At 40.6% G+C, this 21996-nt stretch overlaps 1 protein-coding gene across 4 annotated transcripts in view; it reads right to left on the reverse strand.

The window, feature by feature from the left end:
- Positions 1-21996, reverse strand: part of ptpn14 (protein tyrosine phosphatase non-receptor type 14) — a 191240-nt gene that overhangs the window by 90254 nt on the left and 78990 nt on the right. For all 4 annotated transcript variants that reach the window (XM_033025349.1, XM_033025350.1, XM_033025347.1 and 1 more), the window contains one exon: positions 8210-8379. In XM_033025349.1, the coding sequence (XP_032881240.1) occupies positions 8210-8379 (170 nt within the window). The remainder of the gene's footprint in view (positions 1-8209; positions 8380-21996) is intronic.

The following is a 21996-nucleotide window of genomic DNA, read 5'->3' on the forward strand; positions in this document are numbered from 1 at the left end:
AATTGCCTTGGTGCTCCGCCCGCAAGTGACAACATGACATACAGTGACAGTTAGGAATGACACATAAAACATTAAACATTAATAATAAAACATTATCGATTAAACCGTCTAAGCCCAAGAATTTCAAAAGCTACTATAGTGAATTTACTGCCAAATTCCTTTAAGATTTTCAACCACTTAAGGACCTCTATACAAATGCATCTTTTACATTTCTGTACAACATTCATAATCGTGCTGACATCTTAAGGTCATAAGTGATAGGAGTAGAATTAGGTCATTCGGCCCATCAAGTCTACTCCGTCATTCATTCATGGCTGATCTAGCTCTCCCTCCTAACCCCATTCTCCTACCTTCTCCACATAACCTCTGACACCCGTATTAATCAAGAATCTATCTATCTCTGCCTTAAAAATATCCACTAACATGGCCTCCACCGCCTTCTGTGGCACAGAATTCCACAGATTCACCACTCTCTAACCAATTAAATCTAATCTAATCTGACTAATCCAATGAGAGCATCTATCGTTATAGTTGGCTAAAACTGAAATTCCCAAGATGTTGAATGGGAGCCCTCGATATTTTCTTCTCATCATGGCCAGATTAACACTTTGGGTATTAGGGTTAAGAAGGGATTAAGAATGCACAACACAAATTTCCATAGGAATTAAGCAATTTATCAAGTAGATGAGTAATCAAGTACAAGGTTATAAGGTGTAGGAAGGAAAAGCAGATGCTGGTTTAAACAGAAGACAGTCTGAGGAAGGGTCTCGAACCAAAACGTCACCCTTTCTTTCTCTCCAGAGATGTTGCCTGTCCCGCTGAGCTACTCTAGAATCTTGTGTCTATTACCAGGCTATACGATTTTAGCCTCAATCTTAGAAAGCAGTTTTCGGTAATAGGTAGTAATAATGGAATTAGATTTTAACCATATTCATAAGGGCATGTGTATGTACCATTTTTAAAAATCAGATTTGATTTCTTATCCATATCTGAAGTGCATACGAGCCTATAAGCTTCCTAATTAATATTTTTTTTTTGAACATTGAAACCCTGCAGGCAGTTAGAAGATAGTTAAGAAATAATGGCATAAACTCATATACAGTAATCTTCAAATGTTGTGTTTTCAAAACACCCTTTAGTTTACCCACAGGGTAGTTCTTTGCCTTGATGTTGAGAGAGTTTCGGTCTTGAACCACGGCGCACTTTTCTTGCAAATATAGAGAGCAATTTAACAGTGTACGTCTTCCTCAACATCTCAATTATCTTTAGTCGCAAGTTACAAATATTGTAGAGTTACAAACTACAAATATAAACTACAACTACTGTTGCAAACTACAAGCCTTAAATAATGCACACCTGAGATTCTGTATTCTTTATTACGAATAATCTCTAGGAGTGCATTATTTTAAGCCGTGTAATTGTCATTAGTTTGAGACTGAAGATAATTGAGAGGTTAAGACAAACACTATTAAAATGCCCCCTATATCTGGTATAAAAATGTCATAGTTCAAGACAGGAACTCTCTTTCAAATAAAGCGATTGGCCTCCCCTATGGGGAAACTAAAGGGTGTTGTGAAAACACAAATTCTGAAGATTACATGGATTACATGAAAACAAATAAAGTAACTGCTGTGCTTTCAGTGATTCAATACACCATTATGTAAACTATCTTATGTGCTACAATACTCACTGGGGGTGAGCAAAAATCCACGTTAGCTTCAGAAGGGAACAAGAAAACAAAAGGACGCCTCCCTCCTTCTCGTGGATAATTCTCCCCCTTTCATCAAATTTTTGTCATCATGCCTCAAGAACAGAATTCTGCTATCCAGAGATGCTGCCTGATCTGCTGAGTTACTTCAGCACTTTGTCTTTTTTTTTTGTAAACCAGCACCTGATGTTCCTTGTTTCTACAGGTTCTCTGCTCTTCCTTCATGTTCCTCCTCCATGGTAGTAAAGAAGAATATCACGGGATATGGACATCTTCGTTGGAATACAACAATTGATGTAACCCAAAGTTAAAAGCACCACTAGGTGTGCCTCGGATTTCCACATGCATTTGATTAAGTTATAAATCTTGCTGCTTGATCAGAATGATTCTCAGAACTACAAAATTGCTACAGCAACATTTTCTGCAACGACCAACATAATTTGTGTGCACTGTGCTGTTTTTGAAGGAAGGATACAGTGTGGCATATTAGATACTAATAATCCTAGTGTTTAAATATTAGAGGCATGTGTCTCGACCCGAAACGTCACCCATACCTTCCCTCCTGAGATGCTGCCCTGTCCCACTGAGTTACTCCAGCATTTTGTGTCCATCTCATGTACAGTAAAAGCAAGGAATTCCTCACTATACTACAGAGATTTGATAGTCACAAAGTGGCCATGGTTTTATAGAGTAATGGTGCAAACCCAGGCAGTTTTGGTGCAAATTTATCATTCCACTGCAAAATCTGGACCACTGTATCAACCTTGCAATAATTTAGAAAAGCATATGCAGAAAAATCAATTGATTTTATCTTACATTCATTGCTGGCAAGTGATCTGACTCATGAAATCAATATAATGTGGCAATAGCTGTTCATACTAATTTTAGAGGGAAAAAAATCGACTTTCGTAAACAGAATTATCAAACTTTTGACACAGATTACACAAAAGAAATATTGTAGGTCTTTCATCCGAAAACATAGCTGAGCATGGTTGGAATTTAAATAATATTCCCCCTCTTCTAGAAAGACCAATCACATAATATGTATTCACTCGAGTTCTAAAATATACATCAGATGTTTTCTTTTGACTTAAACCAAATTGCATTGTTGAGATGAGAGAATGTTATGCGGATTTAGTTTCGATTTTTCAGGCAATCCAATATATATTTTGGCATGCTGCCTTCTAAAATGACCAATTTTTAAATGTTTAAAACGTTATTCTCACACTTAACATATCTTTCTTTGTTTAAAAAGGGTCATATTTAACAATACCAGGTGTAGTTAAGATACATAACCTGACACTGTAAGATAACACATTTTTATAATTCTGCCACACAAGGGAGGTAGTTTAATAAAATTGCTTTGGCGCAGACAGAGGAAGTCTTAGATAGTGGAATACCAGGTGGAAAGTCATCTCCATTACACACCATTTCAATTGCTCACAATTGAAGCTCTCTTTTGCCAGGAAACTAGGTTGTGAATGGAGCGCTATTCCATATCTGCCATTCACAGGTTATTTTATACATTTGTTTATCATACAATTAAAACACCTTTGGCAAAGGCAAACATTACTCATTGCAAACATCTGGATTAGTCACATTCCAATTTCATCAATATTATCAGGAATTTGGCATTAAAAAAACACGTACAATATTTATGCCATAGGTATTATTGAGTCATTGATCACGCTACGAGAAAGATATCAGAATGAAGAACAAATTGCTGGTTCACTTTCATTGATGTTTCCGATTTGCTGACAGATATCAACCAGGTTGAATGGTGAGGATGGCATTTCATTTAACATGCCAATGTGGTGGACACTTGCAAATGCACGATATAATTCAAAAATTGGCCCGCTTTGACAAGACCTCAGGTGTTATGCTGGACTGAACAATTATAAAGCTCACAGGGATCAAGGGGGAGTAACAAAAGTGATTCAAAGCTGGCTCATGGTCAGGAAGCAAAGCACAATGGATGAGGACTGTTTGCACAAGGCTCAGAATATATTTATAATTTAGTTAAATCTAGGGAGCACAATAAAGTCTGCAGATGATGCAAAACTAATTGGTTGTGTTTGACAGGAAGGAGCGAAAAAAAATGAATACGGGTCCCACGATTAATGATCCAGCGCCTTTGGTTCCAATGCCTTGCCATATTATCCGTTTTGCCGGACCAACAGAGGTCACGTAAAAATTATACAACAAAACATCTCTGACCCACTAACTAATTTCTTTGTACTCCAGTGGTAAATAATATATCACAATCTCAGGGCTGCCAACATTGAGTGAGAGTTGGGAGTGAGAAATTGCGAGGGGGGGGGGGGGGGGGGGTATTACAGTTAATATGTATTGCAGTTATATTACAGTTAATATGTACTGAGGGCAAATTTTTTTCTTCCAATGCTCCCCATCCCCAATTATTTTTACATAGAAGTGATTGAAATCCAAGTGAAGTCTAAATGGCATCATAAACGTCAAACCTCCGGAATGGATGATATTCATCACGTGGTTGGTTGGGGTCAGTATCAGTACAATTACTATATTAAAATTTGAATCTTCAGATGTCCTGGTTCAAGCTAAAACTAAAGACAAATAATAATCTCCTCATACATTCCCCTGCAAGTATCTCTGTCACTCCTTTAAAATATTCCCCTTCTTTGAACAAGCTCATAAATATCACATCTGAATCAGTTTCCTTCTGATTACACTCCTTCAACTACACTCAAACACTCACCAGCCCCGGCTCCCCGCATCTGTCCCCGCCCGCTGCTTCTATCCCTCCCTCAGCCCCGGCTCTCCAACAACTGCGGCCCATGCAGTTTATATGAGTTTTGAAATTTTCGTTGATCACAGAATTTCTCACGACAGAGCGTGAGAAATTTGTGATCAGCGTGAAAGTGTAAGAATTTGCCCAAATGCGTGATTCTCACGCTCAAAGCGTGAGAGTTGGCAGCTCTGTAATCTAGATGTACAGACAGCCTTGCCAAAACAATGAGGAAGAAGAATGTCCCTGAAACTGCAAATATTCATCACTTGAAATTAGTTTTTCTTTAAAGACCTATAAAACAAATGTTAAGCACTGTACCCAAAACTGTACGTTTGACTCAGAACAGCACCTTGTAACAGCAGTTCAATATCAAATCTCCTTTTAATTACTTCAGACTTTTAATTGATTTTCCTCTCATTATTGCACCTGATCATGGCATTAGTAAAATCTGTATATTTGCCTTGGGTATCAACTGTGATACCAGATAAAACAAGCAATTAACACCTAATTAAAGAATCGTAAAATAGTAACAACAGAGATCTGGAAAAAATGTGCTCCTCTGACACCACGCCAGGTTCTCTAAGTGTATCCAGTGAGACCTATTCTCTGCCTTTTTCCTCCACAGCCATGCAAATATTTTCCTTGGCTAAACTCTGTTGACTCACAATAAAGAATTCAATTAGCAATACCTTCATTGTCATTAACCACTTCTAGAGTACAAGCTTGGAAGCAAATGCCGAAAAAAATTCAATGAATAACTGAACATAATAATCAGTCATGGGGTGATAAAGCATGGAAACAGGCCCTTCGGCCTAACTTGCCCACACTGGCCAACATGACCTAGCTACACTAGTCCCACCTCTGGTCCATATCCATCCAAACCTGTCCTATCCATGTGCCAGAAGGAACTGCAGATGCTGGTTTAAACCGAAGATAGACACAAAATGCTGGAGTAACTCAGCGGGACAGGTAGCATCTCTGGAGAGAAGGAATGCGTGACGTTTCGGGTCGAGACCCTTCTTCAGATACCCATGTACCTGTCTGACTGTTTCTTAATTGTTGGGATAGCCCAGGCCTCAACAACCTCCTCTGACAGCTTGTTCCATACCCCCACCATCCTTTGTGTGAAAAAGTCACCCCTCAGGTTCCTATTAAATCTTTTCCCCTTTACCTTAAACCTTTGTCCCCTGGTCCTCGATTTCCCTACTCTGAGCAAGTGACTCTTTGCATCTACCTGATCTATTCCTCTCATGATTTTATACATCTCAATAAGATCACCCATCATTCTCCTTCACTAATAATGGCACTCTTTTCTCCAGACAACAAGCTGAGAGGTGACTTAATAGGTCTTTAAAATTAGTAAAGGATTTAGAGAAATCCAAAATCAAAGAACATAAATAGAAGGCAAGAACAAATACAACAATAAGGAACTTAAGAGAATTTCTTCATCCTACCACCTAGCTGAGTGAAAGGGGGCAAGGTTGTATTCCTAGACAATGCTCTATTTCGCAAATTTCATTAATGCAAAGCTGTGTCATCAGCACATGCGTCAAGAAATAAGAGTTGAAAAAAATATTTCAATGCTTTATGTAGATCCAAAAATATATTTTTTGCGTTTATTTATTTGTCACATTTTTACTCAAATTCCATGAGAGAGAATTTAATTCCATATTTCAGATTGTGATTTGTGAATTCTGTTAGGGCAAATTTCAACCAAAATGCAGGGGTTGCCTGTTCTATGTAATTCTATTTGGATCTCATTGGATCTACAGAACGCATTGGAATTGACGCAGACTTTATGATTACTTCCAATAGTTTTTAAAAATGCTACATGCATAGGCATGTAAATAAAATCAGAAACTAAATACTTTGCTCTGCATTTAAGGAACATATTTAAACAAAATCTTTATTGTTCCGCTTTCCACGAATGCTCCCCGTCTTACATTTTCTAATCTAAAGTAATTTTTAAATGTTTTCTTTTAAGTGCCTTTAAAAGTCTGATAATACTGCATGCTTCCGACATTGGGAAACTATATTGGCAACTTTTCTGGGCAGTACAGCAATATACATATTTCTCCAGTAAACTAGGCAAGTTTAAAGGGAGGGCAAGAACCTGAGCTACAGCGAGTTCAAAGGCAGCCTTGGAACCAGGCCCAGTGGGTTGAAGTGAGAGCATGAAACTGGGCCCTGGTAAGGTTAAAGGCAGCCTGTGAATAGAACCCCAGTGGGTGCATGGAAAAGGAGCCCGGAAGATTTGAAAGGGAGTGTGGGAACTGTACTCCCAGTGAGTATAAAGGTAGCACAAGAAATAGGATCCCAGAGAGGGTTAAAGACAGCTAGGATCAGAGTCCATGTTGGTTCAAAGCGTGCACAAGAACGTGGCCTCGATGAGCTGAAAGGAAGCATGGGAAGCAGTGTCCCAGTGATGTCAAAGGGAGTCCCACAACAGGGCCGTAGAGGGATTAAAGGAGCATGGGAAAGGGGACGTGGTGTTTAAGAAGCTGCATGGAAATGAGCAACCGATGAGCCAGGTGCAGATCCATTGGGATTTTTGAACAATAGAATATTAGATCTTTAAGAAGGAACTACAGATGCTGGAAAATCGAAGGTACACAAAAATGCTGGAGAAACTCAGCGGGTGCGGCAGCATCTATGGAGCGAAGGAAATAGGCAACGTTTTGGGCCAAAACCCTTTTTCAGACTGAGAATATTAGATCATCAGTTTTCTTTTATATTAAATTGGCAAAATACAGGCTTTGAACAAATTGTTGAAATGGCATGACACAGAAGTAGTAGGAAATAAATTGTGCACAACAATCTATTGAGATTTCAGTCTGCAGCCTTGAAATTGACTACATAACCACTCAGCTTAAATGATCCAGTTTCAATGTTATCCAATGGAGCCTGCAGTGCAGAACATTTTGCGATAAAACCAATCCAGACAGAACATTAGAGAGGAGCTATCCCATGACCGATTTACAATTCTGCTGGGATCAATATGTTGGGAGCAAGATGTTCCACTTCGTAAGAGTGGTGGGACAATCTCAGCAGAAGCAGGAGCATAGCATGCCCCATCACTGTATCCGAGTCATTTAAAGAAACACTTTGCTGCTGCTGATGATGATGATATTTTAAATAATCCAGTTTCAATGTTATCTAATGGAGCCTGCAGTGGAGAACATAATTTTATGCCATTTTCAAACAGGATTTTATGGCCAATTCTGTGATTTTTTTAATTGCATGGGATCCTACATTAGCACTAAATACCGCAGTGTTGTAGCACAAGAATTGGGAACAACCTAATTTTTGTGGATGTGCTGATTTGTCACAAACATAGATACCAACACTGGAAACTAATCTTCCCAGTGTACCAATTTATTGCCTCAGTTTCAACAGCCAGCTAAAACCATATGCCTTTATATTTCACTTTGTCCAATGCCTTTGCTGTACCGTAACTACTTTACCTTATCCAATTATCTATACGTATCAGCAATATTGAAGAGATCGAGGCATCCCTCAATTAACAACAAATGGCTGAGAATCCAAAAAGCAAGAGAAAGAAATGTTGACAATTCAGCAAAAAACCTGCATCCGAGCGAAGTTGATTATTGATTGCCAAGATTTATGGGTGTCCTGTGAATTGTGTATCTTTTCTCATGAGAGGCTTGGTTAGAATTATCTTCCTGAACACATCTAAAAGGCAGTAAATAAAAATACTTTTTGGCTTTCTGTACCTTGTGACTTCTTGCTGTAGTCTTGACACACTGGGTACGTAGAACATCACTCCAAAGAAAAGGAGGGGCTCATTGGCAAATTTGTCCAGTTGTTTCTTCAGGGCCTTTTCTAGCTCCACCCATCGTCCTTGCTGAGTTTTACTGAGAAACCAAAGTCCAAAATAGTGTGTCTGGTGGAAGAAACAGAGAGACATTTAAAATATGTATATAGTATCAATGGGTGGTTCCAGATATACACAAACTAGGAATAAAAGTGCTTTATGGTCTTTTTTAACATCGGGAGGGGATTTTGCTGCTGGAAAAACAACAAAGATTTTTGTCATTTCTGATTTAAGAATAGATTCCATTCAAGGTTCCCTTTGTTCACTGATATAGAGTCATAGCATCAATACAGCACATGCCTGTTGGTGGGGCTCATGTTGTCGACCTCCCTGTGGTGAGCCCTGTCAACTGACGTCAGTCAGGCGAATGACAACAACAGAGAGCAGCAGCGCCGCTGCTTGGTTGCAACCCGGTTTTAGGGCGGGCACCTACGGATGTCGAACCGGATGGCATCACCCTGCTGCGGACATCAGCTGACTCAAAAGCAAGAAGGCGGCCTGTTGGTCCAAGATGCCCCATCAAAGCTGGTCCCGTTTACTTGTATTTGATCCATATCCCTCTAAACCTTTTCTATAAATGTCCTGTCCAAACGTCTTTTAATTGTTGATGGCATGGAATGATTCCCAACCCATGTCCCAAAAGGAGACTTTTCCTCATGGGGCACATTATTCAAACATAGGCAACACTAAAACACAAACTGATTACATTGAGGAATGTACAATTCACAAAACTGATGTACAACTCATCAGTTATTTTGATGAGCTTAACAACAAATTTCAAAGATGCTAGTACAATCTTGTGTTGAGCTGTTAAAACAAATTTCAAAGATACTAGTACAATCTTGTGGCTTTCTTTTCATATCCTTCTGCGTTTTCACATACCTTAGAACAACTTTTGTTACTGAACCGTATCTTGATATATTTGGCCTAGAATTGGATTCAATTCAAGGACAACACTCCCACCTACCCCATTAGACAGCACATGTGGTAGTCTACACATACCCCATAGCCATCACATCCCCCGGTCACATCAGGTCCTATGAAGTGGGAACGTGTCACTCTTGACCTCGAAATACTTCTGCAGAGGACACCCACCCAAATTGTAGCAACTGGTCTTTCAACCAGCTTTTCATATCTGTAATATTTTGTTGGTAAATTCAGTTCATATGGTCAATATAGCAAAATGCAAAGAAGACATCTTTAGTGCAGGGGGCTTGGGTTGGGGTGCAGGTTTAACATAGAAAAAAAGTATAATTTACCTACTGCAACAGACAGTTTATTTGAAATTATTGACTCTTTAATGCCTATTTGCATTCTACCTCAAAATAACTCAATGGGACAATGTAATCTTTTGCAAACAATTTCAGAGACAGAACTGTATCCACCAAATAATTCAAACTAATTTGTTTTTTTTTCCCAAATAGAAGTTCCGGGCCTGGCCCTTTAGTAAGCAGATTGGCCGATCTGTCGACAGGGTCATCACTTTGGGGTTTGGTGGGTCTCCAAACTCTGCACCATCTCCCTCTCCCCTAATTTTACTCCCCAGTCCTGATTCAACTTTATGTGCACACTTAACTTTTGTTGCATTGCTCATTTGTTGGCTGCCAGCTCTTCCCACCTATTTCCTGTTGCCACCTCCGCAGGCTTTCCAAACAATTTTCTTCACACAAAGTTCAAACAGTTTCTTCCCAGCTGTTATCAGGCAACTGACTCATCCCACCACAACCAGTGAGCAGTGCTGCACAACTATCTACCTCTTTGGTGACCCTCAGACTATCCTTGATCAGACTTTGCTGGTTTTACATTGTACTGAATGTTATTCCCTTAAGGGCCTGTCCCACGAGCATGCGACCTGCATGCGGCAAGCGCGACCTAAAGGGCCGGTCCCACCAGCATGCGCCTGCTTGCGGCAAGCGCGCCCAAACCAGAAGCGGGAGCCGCGCGGAGGTCGAGTGAGTGACACGGCGTCGAGGCGGCTGCGTATGCCCATCGAGGCGGTGCGTATGGCGTTAAGGCGGCTGCGGGCCGGCAGGCCGGCAGGCCGTTGCCGCGCGGAATTTTTAAACACGGTCAGTTTTTCGGAGCCCCGCGCGATGTCGGGACCAGCTCTGCACAACTCCATACGGCTTCGGCGATCGAAGTGGGATTGGCCCCGCGAGGCTGTACGGCTCAGGCGACCACGTTAGGTTGCGCTTGCCGCATGCAGAAGCATGCTGGTGGGACCGGCCCTTTAGGTCGCGCTTGCTGCATGGAGTCGCATGCTCGTGGGGCAGGCCCTTTATCATGTATCTATACACTGTAAATATATCAATTGGAATCATGTGTTGTCTTTCTGCTAACTGGTTAGCACACAACAAAAGCTTTTCATTGTACCTCGGTACACGTGACAATGAACTAAACTGAAAAGTTAGCAGCATTGCTCTCATGGTTCTAGGATATGCTTTAAAAAGTGATGCCTCCAGGAAATAGCATCTTTTTCTCCGTGGAAAACTAGATAATTAGAAGAGTTTGGCAGTCTGACACAAACAACTTGGTAAAAACTCAACCAGCCGAAGACAAGTGAGTCATCGGAAATTTTGTGTTCACTTAATAACATGTTGCATGTTTTGCGGCAATGCTAATTATATTTGGTGATATTTATAAATAACTTCTTAATGCTTCTTCTTAATGCTAAGACATCCTGCTGATATTCTGCCGGAAGTGGCCAGTTCCGATACAGACAGAAAGAGTGAGTGACCCAAAGGTGGAGAATTCAATGTTAAATCTGAAAGACTGCAACATGACTAGATGAGAAAAGAGGTGCTGTTCCTCATGACTGCATGGGGCCTTGTTGCAAGAGGTCACGGACAGAGTGAGAAACTATCAGCTCAATCTGTAGAATCTATTCTACAATTATTTATTCTACATTTTCCTAGATCTGCATTCCCTTTGTCCTGTTTTCAAACCTTACACTTCCTTATATATACACTTCCTTATCTATGTACCTCCCACTCCCGACATTAGTCTGACGAAGGGTCTCGACCCGAAACGTCACCCATTCCTTCTCTCCAGAGATACTGCCCGTCCCGCTGAGTTACTCCAGCATTTTGTGTCTATCTTCCGAGTAAAATCTTCTGTAGTCAATACTCATCCTGCTGAAAATTCTCAAGCCTTCCCTACCTACCCTGCATTACCATTCAACACAACCTTCTTCCCTCACTCATTAACACCAATTCCTCCAGAGCTTAATTTCTCCTTGCTTGTTGGATCATTCTCCCAGTTATTTCTTAACTCTGCAACCAACGCCAATTTTCAGCTTCTCTCAAAACAGAATGCAAAACCCTCACATTTTATCCAAACACATATTTACAATATTTACAGACATTTTACACTATATGCTGGTCTATAAACTCATAATTCAACTTTGGCTACTGAAAGTGTTTGCAGTGATGTCAATAAGGCTACAATGTTAAATGCCACATTATGGTAATGTTTAACTTAATAACCTTTAAAGCCAGTGTTCATGTATCCTTTCTAGGGAAGGCCCCAAGTAAGCATCACTCTGCAACTGCTTGTAAAAGCGTGGATCCTGCCTTCAGGGAAGAGCCAGGTTATCATGCTCATTTTGAAGTGCACTACCTGAAGTGTGAAGGCAGCACACTACATAAATGATATAGCCACTGAAATACATTTATGAAATGCCACTCATGAAATTCATATTCAATGTTCAAATATCCCATTATCGTGGACCGCAAGGTGGCGCAGCGGTAGAGTTGCTGCCTACAGCATCAGAGACACGGGTTAAATCCTGACTACAAGTTCGTCTATATGGAGTCTGTATTTTTTTTCCCTGTGACCTGCATGGATTTTCTCCTGGATCTCCGGTTTCCTCCCACACTCCAAACACATAGAGGTTTTTCCATTAATTGGCTTGGTATAATTGTAAATTGTGCCTGTAAGATAGTGTTAGTATACGGGGTTCATTGGTCAGCGAAGGGCCTGATTCCACATTGTATCTCTAAACTAAACTAAACTAAACTAAACTAAACTAAATTTGATGATAGACACAAAGGAGTAACTCAGCAGGACAGGCAGCATCTCTGGAGAGAAGGAATGGGTGACGTTTCAGGTTGAGACCTTTCTTAAAACTAAATTTGTTTATACTTCAACAATATATAATCAAGGGAACCTTTATCGCAATGCTACTGCATACAAATAATGTATTGTGGCATTGGTATTAATCAGCAAGCTGTTGAAGCACGTTAACTTAGAAAGTCCTAAATTCAATTCTATGCCGGCATTGAGTTGGGGCAATAGTAAAGGTACTACAATAGAGCTGAAAACTCTTGCCTAGAATGTTGTGTGCTGGCACAAATGCGAATGGTGCCTTTGTGTAATGTGCCAAGAGCCATAATGGACAGCTGCAAACGTCAGTTGCAGCTGAATTGCCTATACAAATTTTTCTTCATGCGTTGCAGTCAAATGTAAAAGTTAAATGTACCATCTGCCAAAGCTGTGCCCGAAGGGGAAGCAAGTGGCAGCAGTCAGAAGGTGTATTGGGTCTGGGAAAGAGGGGGCGGGAGAGAAGGGAGTTTGGTTCAGTGCCTCTGGCAGTGTTCTCCGTTATGGAAATCGGAAGGTCACAGCCAGGGATGATTTGGGGAGAGAGAGGGACACAAGTAACTACGTAAACTGGTCTACCCCAAAGGACAGAAGTAATAAGACTACTAGTGGAGCCCAGCCTTTTATAAACATGTCTGCCCAAGGAATGATCAATGTGTATGAAGGAACTGCAGATGCTGGTTTAACCCAAAGATAGACACAAATTGATGGAGTAACTCAGCAGGACAGGCAGCATCTCTGGAGAGAAGGAACGGGCGATGTTTCGGGTTGAGACCCTTCTTCAGACTGACATCAGAGGGGAGGGAGACAGACAGTCTCCCTCCCGTGTATTTACGTGAACACAAAACGTCACCCATTCCTTCTCTCCAGAGATGCTGCCTGTGCAAGGAAGTGTGAAGGTGTGAAAACTGGCCAAGGAATGATCAAATTTGGCTGCTCCATTGACAATGTGAAATGACCTTCCCTGCAAAACTCAGTGTTGCCTGGAAAATTATGTCATTTGATGCTTGCTTGACAGAAACCGATTTAGTTTTGCAGAAATGGTCCATACCTGCGTTTGTCCAGTTACATCTGGGAGTGACATGAAACACCATTGAAATGGTCTGCACATGTTTCTTTTCAAAACAGTGCCACTCAATTGAACTTCAAGGCAAAGGTCTGTGGAAAGGACAAATAAAGACCCCACCTGGGTTTCTGCACGGCCTCAGTGACTATCCAATGGTCCACCTACGTGCAATGCATTCCCCACCTTTTAATACTCACTGCCACTGCCATGGATTGGTAATTATATTGGCTTAGCATGCACATTCCGAATGATCATTTGGGTGAGGTACCCAGGTGAGTCAGGATATCAAACGGGATTAATTTCAAAGAAAATCGTTTCAAAAATTCAATACAAGGCAATATTTTGATACAAAAGGTGCCAGTTGCTATAGATCTACCTAGGAAAGAGTTGTGTAACATTTGGATTTTGAAACTGCTGACACGCTGCATCATTATGGAGGATATCATGCAGACGGTGTCACTATAGTTACATCCTAGGCAGCTATAAACACCCACAAACATTGTGCTACCCTCCCTTCCCCCGAGTTCTTCAAGGGATAAACATACAAGTGGAATTGATCAAATTTGATCTATCCAGCTTTCTTTAAACCATAAATAATAAAAAGATTTTGGCATAAGTTCAAAGAAGAACTGAAATATTAAAATGACAGGTTGTTCATTAGATTAACGGGGGGAGGCCAACGTCAGACAGGAATGTGTTGATGATAGGTTGTGTGCCCTGAAAGAACCTGCGCAATCTCTGCCATGGAGGAGCATAACTTTCAAATGATTAATTAATAACATTTCAGACATGTTGTTTACATCTTTTCAGGAGAAGCAGGACGACTTGCACGTTGCGACTTGTGTCTATTGCACTGCACCATGTGGAACGCAAAGGTATGGCGGAATGCAAAATTATGGTAAATGCACAACCTTAAAACGTGTTGAAAGCAGGATCAGGAACACCAGCGTGGCATTTAAAGGCACTTTTATTGCAAGGTCTACGCCAAAATAGCATTTGAACTCAGGATCCACATTCAGAACCATCATTACAAGTAAACCTATGCAGGCATTCCTGTTTTAAATGGGACATCTGCAAATGTTGATGCTGATCTGCAATCTTTTGATGGAGTCATTATTTCTAAGGAGGAGCCAATTAGCAGGAAAATTAATGACTAGGGAGAAAATTGATTACGTGAGCAAATTGACAGGAAATACCAGATCAAACTCGCAAAGGCTTATGTTGAAATATATGAAGGGAGAGCATAGGTAGGGTCTGTGTGGAACCTTGGAGAGTGAAATAGGGGATTTAACATGGGAAAACAAAGAATTGGCAGCTACTTTGCAGTCGTTTTCACAGTGGGTGACACTGATGAACATCCTAGACATCTCTATTTTAAAATGGTACTTACAACAGTCCTCAAGATGAGGGACAAAATATTGAAAACTATAAATGGGACTGACGGGCCATATTGGAGGATATGTGCCCATGTGGAATGCCTTGCTTATAGTGTTTGAACAAATGGGTCTTTTTCAAAATGAAATTAAAAAATGTCTGTCAATTGCATACTATCTACAGCAATAACTTGGAGGAGGGGTAGAGTGCAAGTATCCTGGTTGCTTGATGACACAAACGTAAGTGGAAGGGTATGCTTTTTAAAAAAAATAATGTTTTATTTATTATTTATTTAATGTTACTTGACTGTAAGGAAAATCCATTTCGTTGTCTCTTATGAGATAATGACAATGAATTGAATCCAATCCAATGCTGCAATGAATCTACTTGTCCGATGCAACATGGCAAATAAATAGGTTGGAAAAATGGGTAAAGACTAGGCAAGTGGAGTTTAATGTAAGATAATGTGAGGCCATGCACTTTGACAATAGAATCAAAAGGAAGACTGTAGCGAGGAATTCTTAATCATGAAACACAGCAAATAGATATTGGCCTTTAATGCTACACGGCTGGAGTTTAGAAATAAATAACTTTAGTTCAGTTTTCGGAACGCCTGTTGTGTTGGTGTTTAGTTTAGTTTAGTTTAAAGATACAGCGTGGAAACCGGCTCAGGCGCACCAATTCTGCGCCGACCAACGACCACCCACAGTAGTTCTATCCTACACAAGAGGGACAATTTACTCAAACCAATTAACCTGCAAACCTGCATGCCTTTGGGATGTGTGAGGAAACTGGAGCACCTGGAGAAAACCATTGTAGTGACAGTGCGATATTGCAAACTCCATGCAGGTTGTACCCGTAGCGGGGATCGAACCCAGGTCTCAGGAGCTGTAACTCTACTGCTACGCCAGTGAACTGTTACAACTCGGTGTAATGTGTGTATTTTTGGTCCCCTTATTTACAAAATAACATAATGAATTGGAGGTGGTCCAGAAGATATTCACTGGGCGAATGTCTGGCATTCACGGTCCTATCAAGGATAATGAAAAATACAAGGTCTGCTTTCTTTAGTGTTTTAGAAGTTTTAGGGTGATTTTATAGCACATTAAGACCCTGAGAAGGCTTAATAAAGATAGACAATGAGATGTTTCCACACATAGTAACAAATGTATAAGATAAGGGGGAAATGATTTAAAACCGCAGTGCTTTGGAATTTCTTCTCACAGAGGGTGGTGAATCTTTTTTTTAAATTCCCAGTGGATTGTAGAAGCTTGTTCATTGGAAGTAGTCAAAGAGGAGGCAGACTTTTTTTTAAAAATCAGGTATTTGAGGGCTTTGTGGAACCAATGCAGAAGATGAATAGGAGCCTTGGACAATTAGCTGTATTGAAAGGCAGAGGAGACTTAAGGTCATAAGGAATAGGTGTAGAATTAAGCCCTTCACTATTCTGTGTGTTTCAATGAGGTCCCACCTCATTCTTCTAAAGGGGCCGGGTAACCTATTTCTACTTATTTTTCTTCAAGTGCATTCTTGTGTTTAATCTGTCAAGTCCATCCTCTTATCCTGTTGACAAAAAACCCAGTCAATCCCATTCCCTTCTCAATCCCTATCGGCTCCCAAGTACCTAGTTAATGATCATTGATCATCTCTATGTTCCAAGTCATCGTCATCCATACCCTACTTCTTTTCCTGATCAAAATATAAAATCTGCACACTAAATCCTGTTACCACCAGCAACTGCGAACAACTCTTCATTATCTACCTTATTTAAACCACCCATAATTTTGTATAAATCTATCAAATCTTCCCTCAATGCCCGCTTCTCCAATTTAACTTTATCGTTAAGCCTATCTTGCTCATCGCCGGGTGGCACCACCAGCAGTACCTGCCTCGCCAACAGTCTGTCTGTCCTTTCTTCTTTTTGTTATTTTTAGTATGTGTTAAATAGTATGTTTTATGTATTCCTTGGTTTGTCTTATGTGGGGCATGGGGGGGGAAGACTTTTTTTCAATCTCTTACCTCAGCGGAGATGCAATTTTATCCATATAGTATCTCCGTCCCCACTGCGGCCAAACATCATGGAGTTGGCAGCCTTTCCTGGAGACCGATGGGCGCTTCAAGCCGTGGGAGTCTGCGGGACTTTAACATTGCGGAGCTTGCGATCCTTTTGCTTGGGATCAACGCTCCAACCGAGGGGCCTGTAGACTTTAACATCGTGAAGCCTGGTAAGAGACTGACTCGGGAGCTCCATGCCGCGGAGAGAGTTCCAACCGCCCCGACATGGGAGTTTCGATCACCCCGACGGGGGGCTTCGATCGTTGGCTGCGGGGTCTTTGATCGCACTGACTGCAGATGGTTTGACTGCCCCGACTACGGGGAGAACTAGAGGAAGAAGATTTAACTTTATTGGCTTCCATCAAAGTGAGGAATGTGGTTGTGTGTCTTGTTGCTTTTCCCTTAGTATGACTGTACGGTAACTCAAATTTCACTGTACCTTCATTGGTACATGTGACAATAAACTGACCTTGAAACCTTGATGTTCATTTACACCACAGGGAGAAATTGAAATGGCATGGCTACCTCATTCTTGAGGTAAACCTCATCCAATGAAGACTATGTTCCTCTTCTTGCTTATTCTTGAAGTGAAGATGTTGTGCATTAATTCTTTTAATTGCACTCCAGGTATCACAATTTTAAAAAGATGAGGTCATGGTCTAATGGTAAGAAAGCCAGCCCCTCTCTCTTCACTCTCCCACACCAATGATTATCCTCCCACTCCTCCATTTCCAGTGACGTTACTGTCCGAGGCCTGACGTCTTCCAAGGATTTTTGCAGGTGCAGTCCAAGAGTTTGTAAAAGACTGCAGCCTCTTGCCTAATGCTGACAATGTCCAATCACCAGATGTGTGGGGGGGATTGTTGGTTCGCAATACCAATTTTAATCCAGACAATGGAACCGGATGAGATTGTGATGGGGATGAGAAGGAGGACCTCCACCATGACTGGAACCCAACGCCAAACCATTAATGCAGAAGCTAGCCGATTCCTCCATTGCACAACTCAACAATTCTCAGGTACACAAAAATGCTGGAGAAACACAGCGGGTGCAGCAGCATCTATGGAGCGAAGGAGATAGGCAAAGTTTCGGGCCGAAACTCTTCCCCAGGATCAGTCTGAGGAAGGGTTTTGGCCCGAAACGTTGCTTATCTCCTTTGCTCCAGAGATGCTGCTGCACCCGCTGAGTTTCTCCAGCATTTTTGTGTACCTTCTATTTTCCAGCATCTGCAGTTCCTTCTTAAATTCATTAAAAACAATTCTCAGCATAGTTCTGAGGTTGAAATTGGGATCTTCCTTGTCAGTATTGCTGACACAACCAGCTAACAACAGACAAATTACAGGACCCACAGTAACTTAACAGGAATGAAACACTTGAGCTGGAAATAAACACATTTTTCTTCAGTGACAGAAGCAAATTGTAATCTGCAGTATATGGTACAGTAGACTGAAGTTAAAAATGATGCATTTATGCTTTCTTAGCCACACCTATATGGTCAGATTATTAAAAGCTAACTGTGGTTTCGCCAAGAGAGCTCAATGCTATTTTTAATACAAGAAAAATGTAATGGCCTACATTCAATATTTTATTGCATTATTAAACTGTTCAGATATTTACTATGTGTCCCTGTAATTTACTCAAAGAGATGCACTTTTTTTTTGCTACAAGTTACTTGCAAGATGTACAGATGAATATCATCCTATAGGGTACAATAAAGGGCCTGTCCCACTTTCACGACTTAATTCAAAACCTCTGCCGAGTTTAAAGGACCTAAAAAAAAAATCAAGATCATGGTAATCTACGAACTCCTACGACCTTCCACTACTATGTTCACGAACTCCTACGAGAGTATGTCTACAAATTCTCATGACTATTTTGATGCCCTCCTTACGAGTAAAAAGTTGCAGTTTCTTTCATCCCGCCCATTTTTTTTTACTCGTGGACGTTTTTTATCGGGGTGGATAAAACGTCCCGATTTAACCTGATGCCACAAGTACCAAAGGCTAGCATATCGAGTCGCTACAATATATCTACGAACTCCTACGGATCCGTTACAAACATTCTGCGAGTTTGAATCAAGGGGAAAACTCGGGCGAATTCGTGAATTACCTCGTGAAAGTGGGACAGGCCCTTAACAGAGTGGTGTTGAAGTAGTGAAACCATGGGTGATAGGATGTTGGGAGGAATTGGTGAAGTTGGGGAAAGGGGGAGGCAGACAGAATCAACCTCAAATGATAAAGAAGAAATGCATTTTATTTCTTGGCGTCATGAATGTCAGAGAAATATCTGCATAAATTAATTATGAATGTCTAGTTAATCTGTGCACAGAATAATTTGCCACATTGTTGTTGGAGATAGACATGGAAAGATTATCAGTCCTATTATACAGGGGGTCGCATGTTTGGATCTTTTAGAAACTAGCATAAAAATACCATAACTCAATGTCCAATCAACTTTTATTTCAGCTGAAAACTAAATTGTAACAGCAGATACTGAAAATTCAAAATAAGAAGGGAACATAATGGAAATACTTGGTTATACAGTTGCCAATGAAAGTCCAGCAACTTAAAATGTTTGGGAGGAACTGCAAATGCTGGTTAAAACCAAATATAGACACAAACGTCTGGAGTAACTCAGCGGGTCAGACAGCATCCCGACCCAAAACATCACCTATTCCTTTTCTCCAGAGATGCTGTCTGACCCGCTGAGTTACTCCAGCTTTTTGCATCTATCTCCAACTTAAAGTTCATTCTGTTTCTCTTTCCAGAGATGCTGCCTCTTCCTAATGGGGATTTCCAGCATTTTCTGTTTATAAATTCCGATTTCCAGCAGCAGGCCTGTTTTGATTTTTAGGATTTGATAGAGTCTCTTCTGGCATGAGTTTTTTTTAAATGGAAACCATCCTATCATCAAAACAATCCATTCATTGCAAGCACTAGCAAGTTACTCCACAGAGTGTAAAACTGAAATGTACAAAATGAATACGTCTGGCCTTGGGTTTATCTAGGTGTTTTTTTGGCCGCTCACAGGAGATTACATTCCTGCAGGGGACTGGGAAGAATCCAGCTATTATACTCTCGGGATTCAGACAGAGATTGGCATGATAGAGCAACTACTCTTTCTCAACAACATTTTTTTTGCTCCTGTAAAAGGGAGTTACATTTCGTGCCTTTACAAAAAGGGCAAGAGATGGAATGTTGTGTAGTATTCATAAGAAATTTCCTTCTGCCAGAAACTAAAACCAGTTTCTTTCAGTAACAAAACAGTTTGAATACTACAGAGGAGTAATATGGAATCAACAATCATCTTTAACTTACACTGTGATGCACTGTATTGATAATGATCTCACAAATATTTTAGCATCAAGCCTCACCATGGAAAAGGAAATCAAATTAAGTTTTCAGCTTAACTCTAGTTCTTCCAAGATACATATGCCCCACACTGCAATCGTCCCCTCTCTCCCCGCACCCCCCCCCCCCAAAAAAAATAAATCACATTTTGACACAGGTTAAAAAAAATTTAAATGTGACAATTTGCCATTGTGTAAATAATTTTTGACAGGCAGTATAGAGCATATATTACTGAAGGATGTTTCCTACATTACCAATGTCCACACTATTCTCACAGAATCCCTTAGGTAATATTTATTTCCATAGATTGTATGTTGCTTTTGGTAAACATCGTAGAAAATTCATCAAATGCCTGAAGAAATAGACATCAAAGTTTCAGTGGCGACTTGCCAAATCCAGTTCCAAATTGTATGCAGTGTCTATTCTTGCGTTTCCTTCTTCTTTCAATACTCACCTCCACACTGAAAGTTACTAGTTTTTATCAGAAAATGTCTTAATTGTCAGCATATCCAGTGGATTGACCAGGGAGAAAATATTAATAACCTGTATTGACTCTGCTATCAGCTAAATAAGAGTGGTTTCCTTCCAAATCAGCAAAACAAGTTGAAAATGAAAATCTTAACAATTGATGTGTACTAGAAACACAAAAGTGCATACAAACACTGGAACTATATTAGTAACACAAAAATTGATTACTTTAAACGCTGCATATCAATTTGCATTCAGGTAACAGTGCAAGACCTTTGCTCATTTTGGTTAACAAGTGTTTTGTTGTTTGATGTGTTGACCTAAAGAGAGTAAAATTAAAATGTTAATTGGCAAAAACTGCCTCTAGTGATACTGCTGAAGCACAACAATATATGAAATAATAGCAGGAGCAGGCCATTCCACCTGTCATGCCTTCTACATCATTCACGTAACTTGACCTGATGTATTAAAGTAAGCATGCAGGTACAGCCGGCAGTGAGGAAAGCAAATGGCATGTTGGCCTTCATAGCGAGAAGATTTGAGTATAGGAGCAAGGATGCCCTATTGTAGTTGTACAGGGTCCTGGTGAGACCACACCTGATGTACTGTGTACAGTTTTAGTCTTCTGATTTGAGGAAGGACATTCTTGCTATTGAGGGAGTGCAGCGTAGGTTCACCAGGTAAATTCCTAGGATGGCGGGACTGACATATGATGAAAGAATGGATTGACTGGGCTTATATTCACTGGAATTTAGAAGGATGAGAGGGTTTCTTATAGAAACATAGAAAATTCTTAAGGGATTGGACAGGCTGGATGCAGGATTTTTTTCCAGATGTTGGGGGAGTCCAGAACCAGGGGTCACAGTTGAATAAGGTAGGCCATTTAGGTCTGAGATGAGGAAAAAGTTTTTCACCCAGAGAGTTGTGAATCTGTGGAATTCTCTGCCACAGAAGGCAGTGGAGGGTAGTTCACTAGATGTTTTCAAGAGAGAGTTCGATATAGCACTTAGGGCTAACAGAATGAAGAGATATGGGGAAAAATCAGGAACGGGGTACTGATTTTTGGATGATCAGCCATGATCACATTGAATGGCGGTGCTGGCTCGAAGGGCCAAATGCCCTATTCCTGCACCTATTTTCTATGTTTCTATTGTCCAACATCCACCCTAGGTCCCTCAATATCCAAATATCTATCTACCTCGGTCCTAAATAAATATAACAACCAGAAATTTCACTACCCTTAGGATAAAGAGATTTCTGTTCACCTTTGTG

The sequence above is a fragment of the Amblyraja radiata genome, chromosome 8, assembly GCF_010909765.2.
Source record: "Amblyraja radiata isolate CabotCenter1 chromosome 8, sAmbRad1.1.pri, whole genome shotgun sequence".
In the NCBI taxonomy this organism is placed as follows: domain Eukaryota; kingdom Metazoa; phylum Chordata; class Chondrichthyes; order Rajiformes; family Rajidae; genus Amblyraja; species Amblyraja radiata.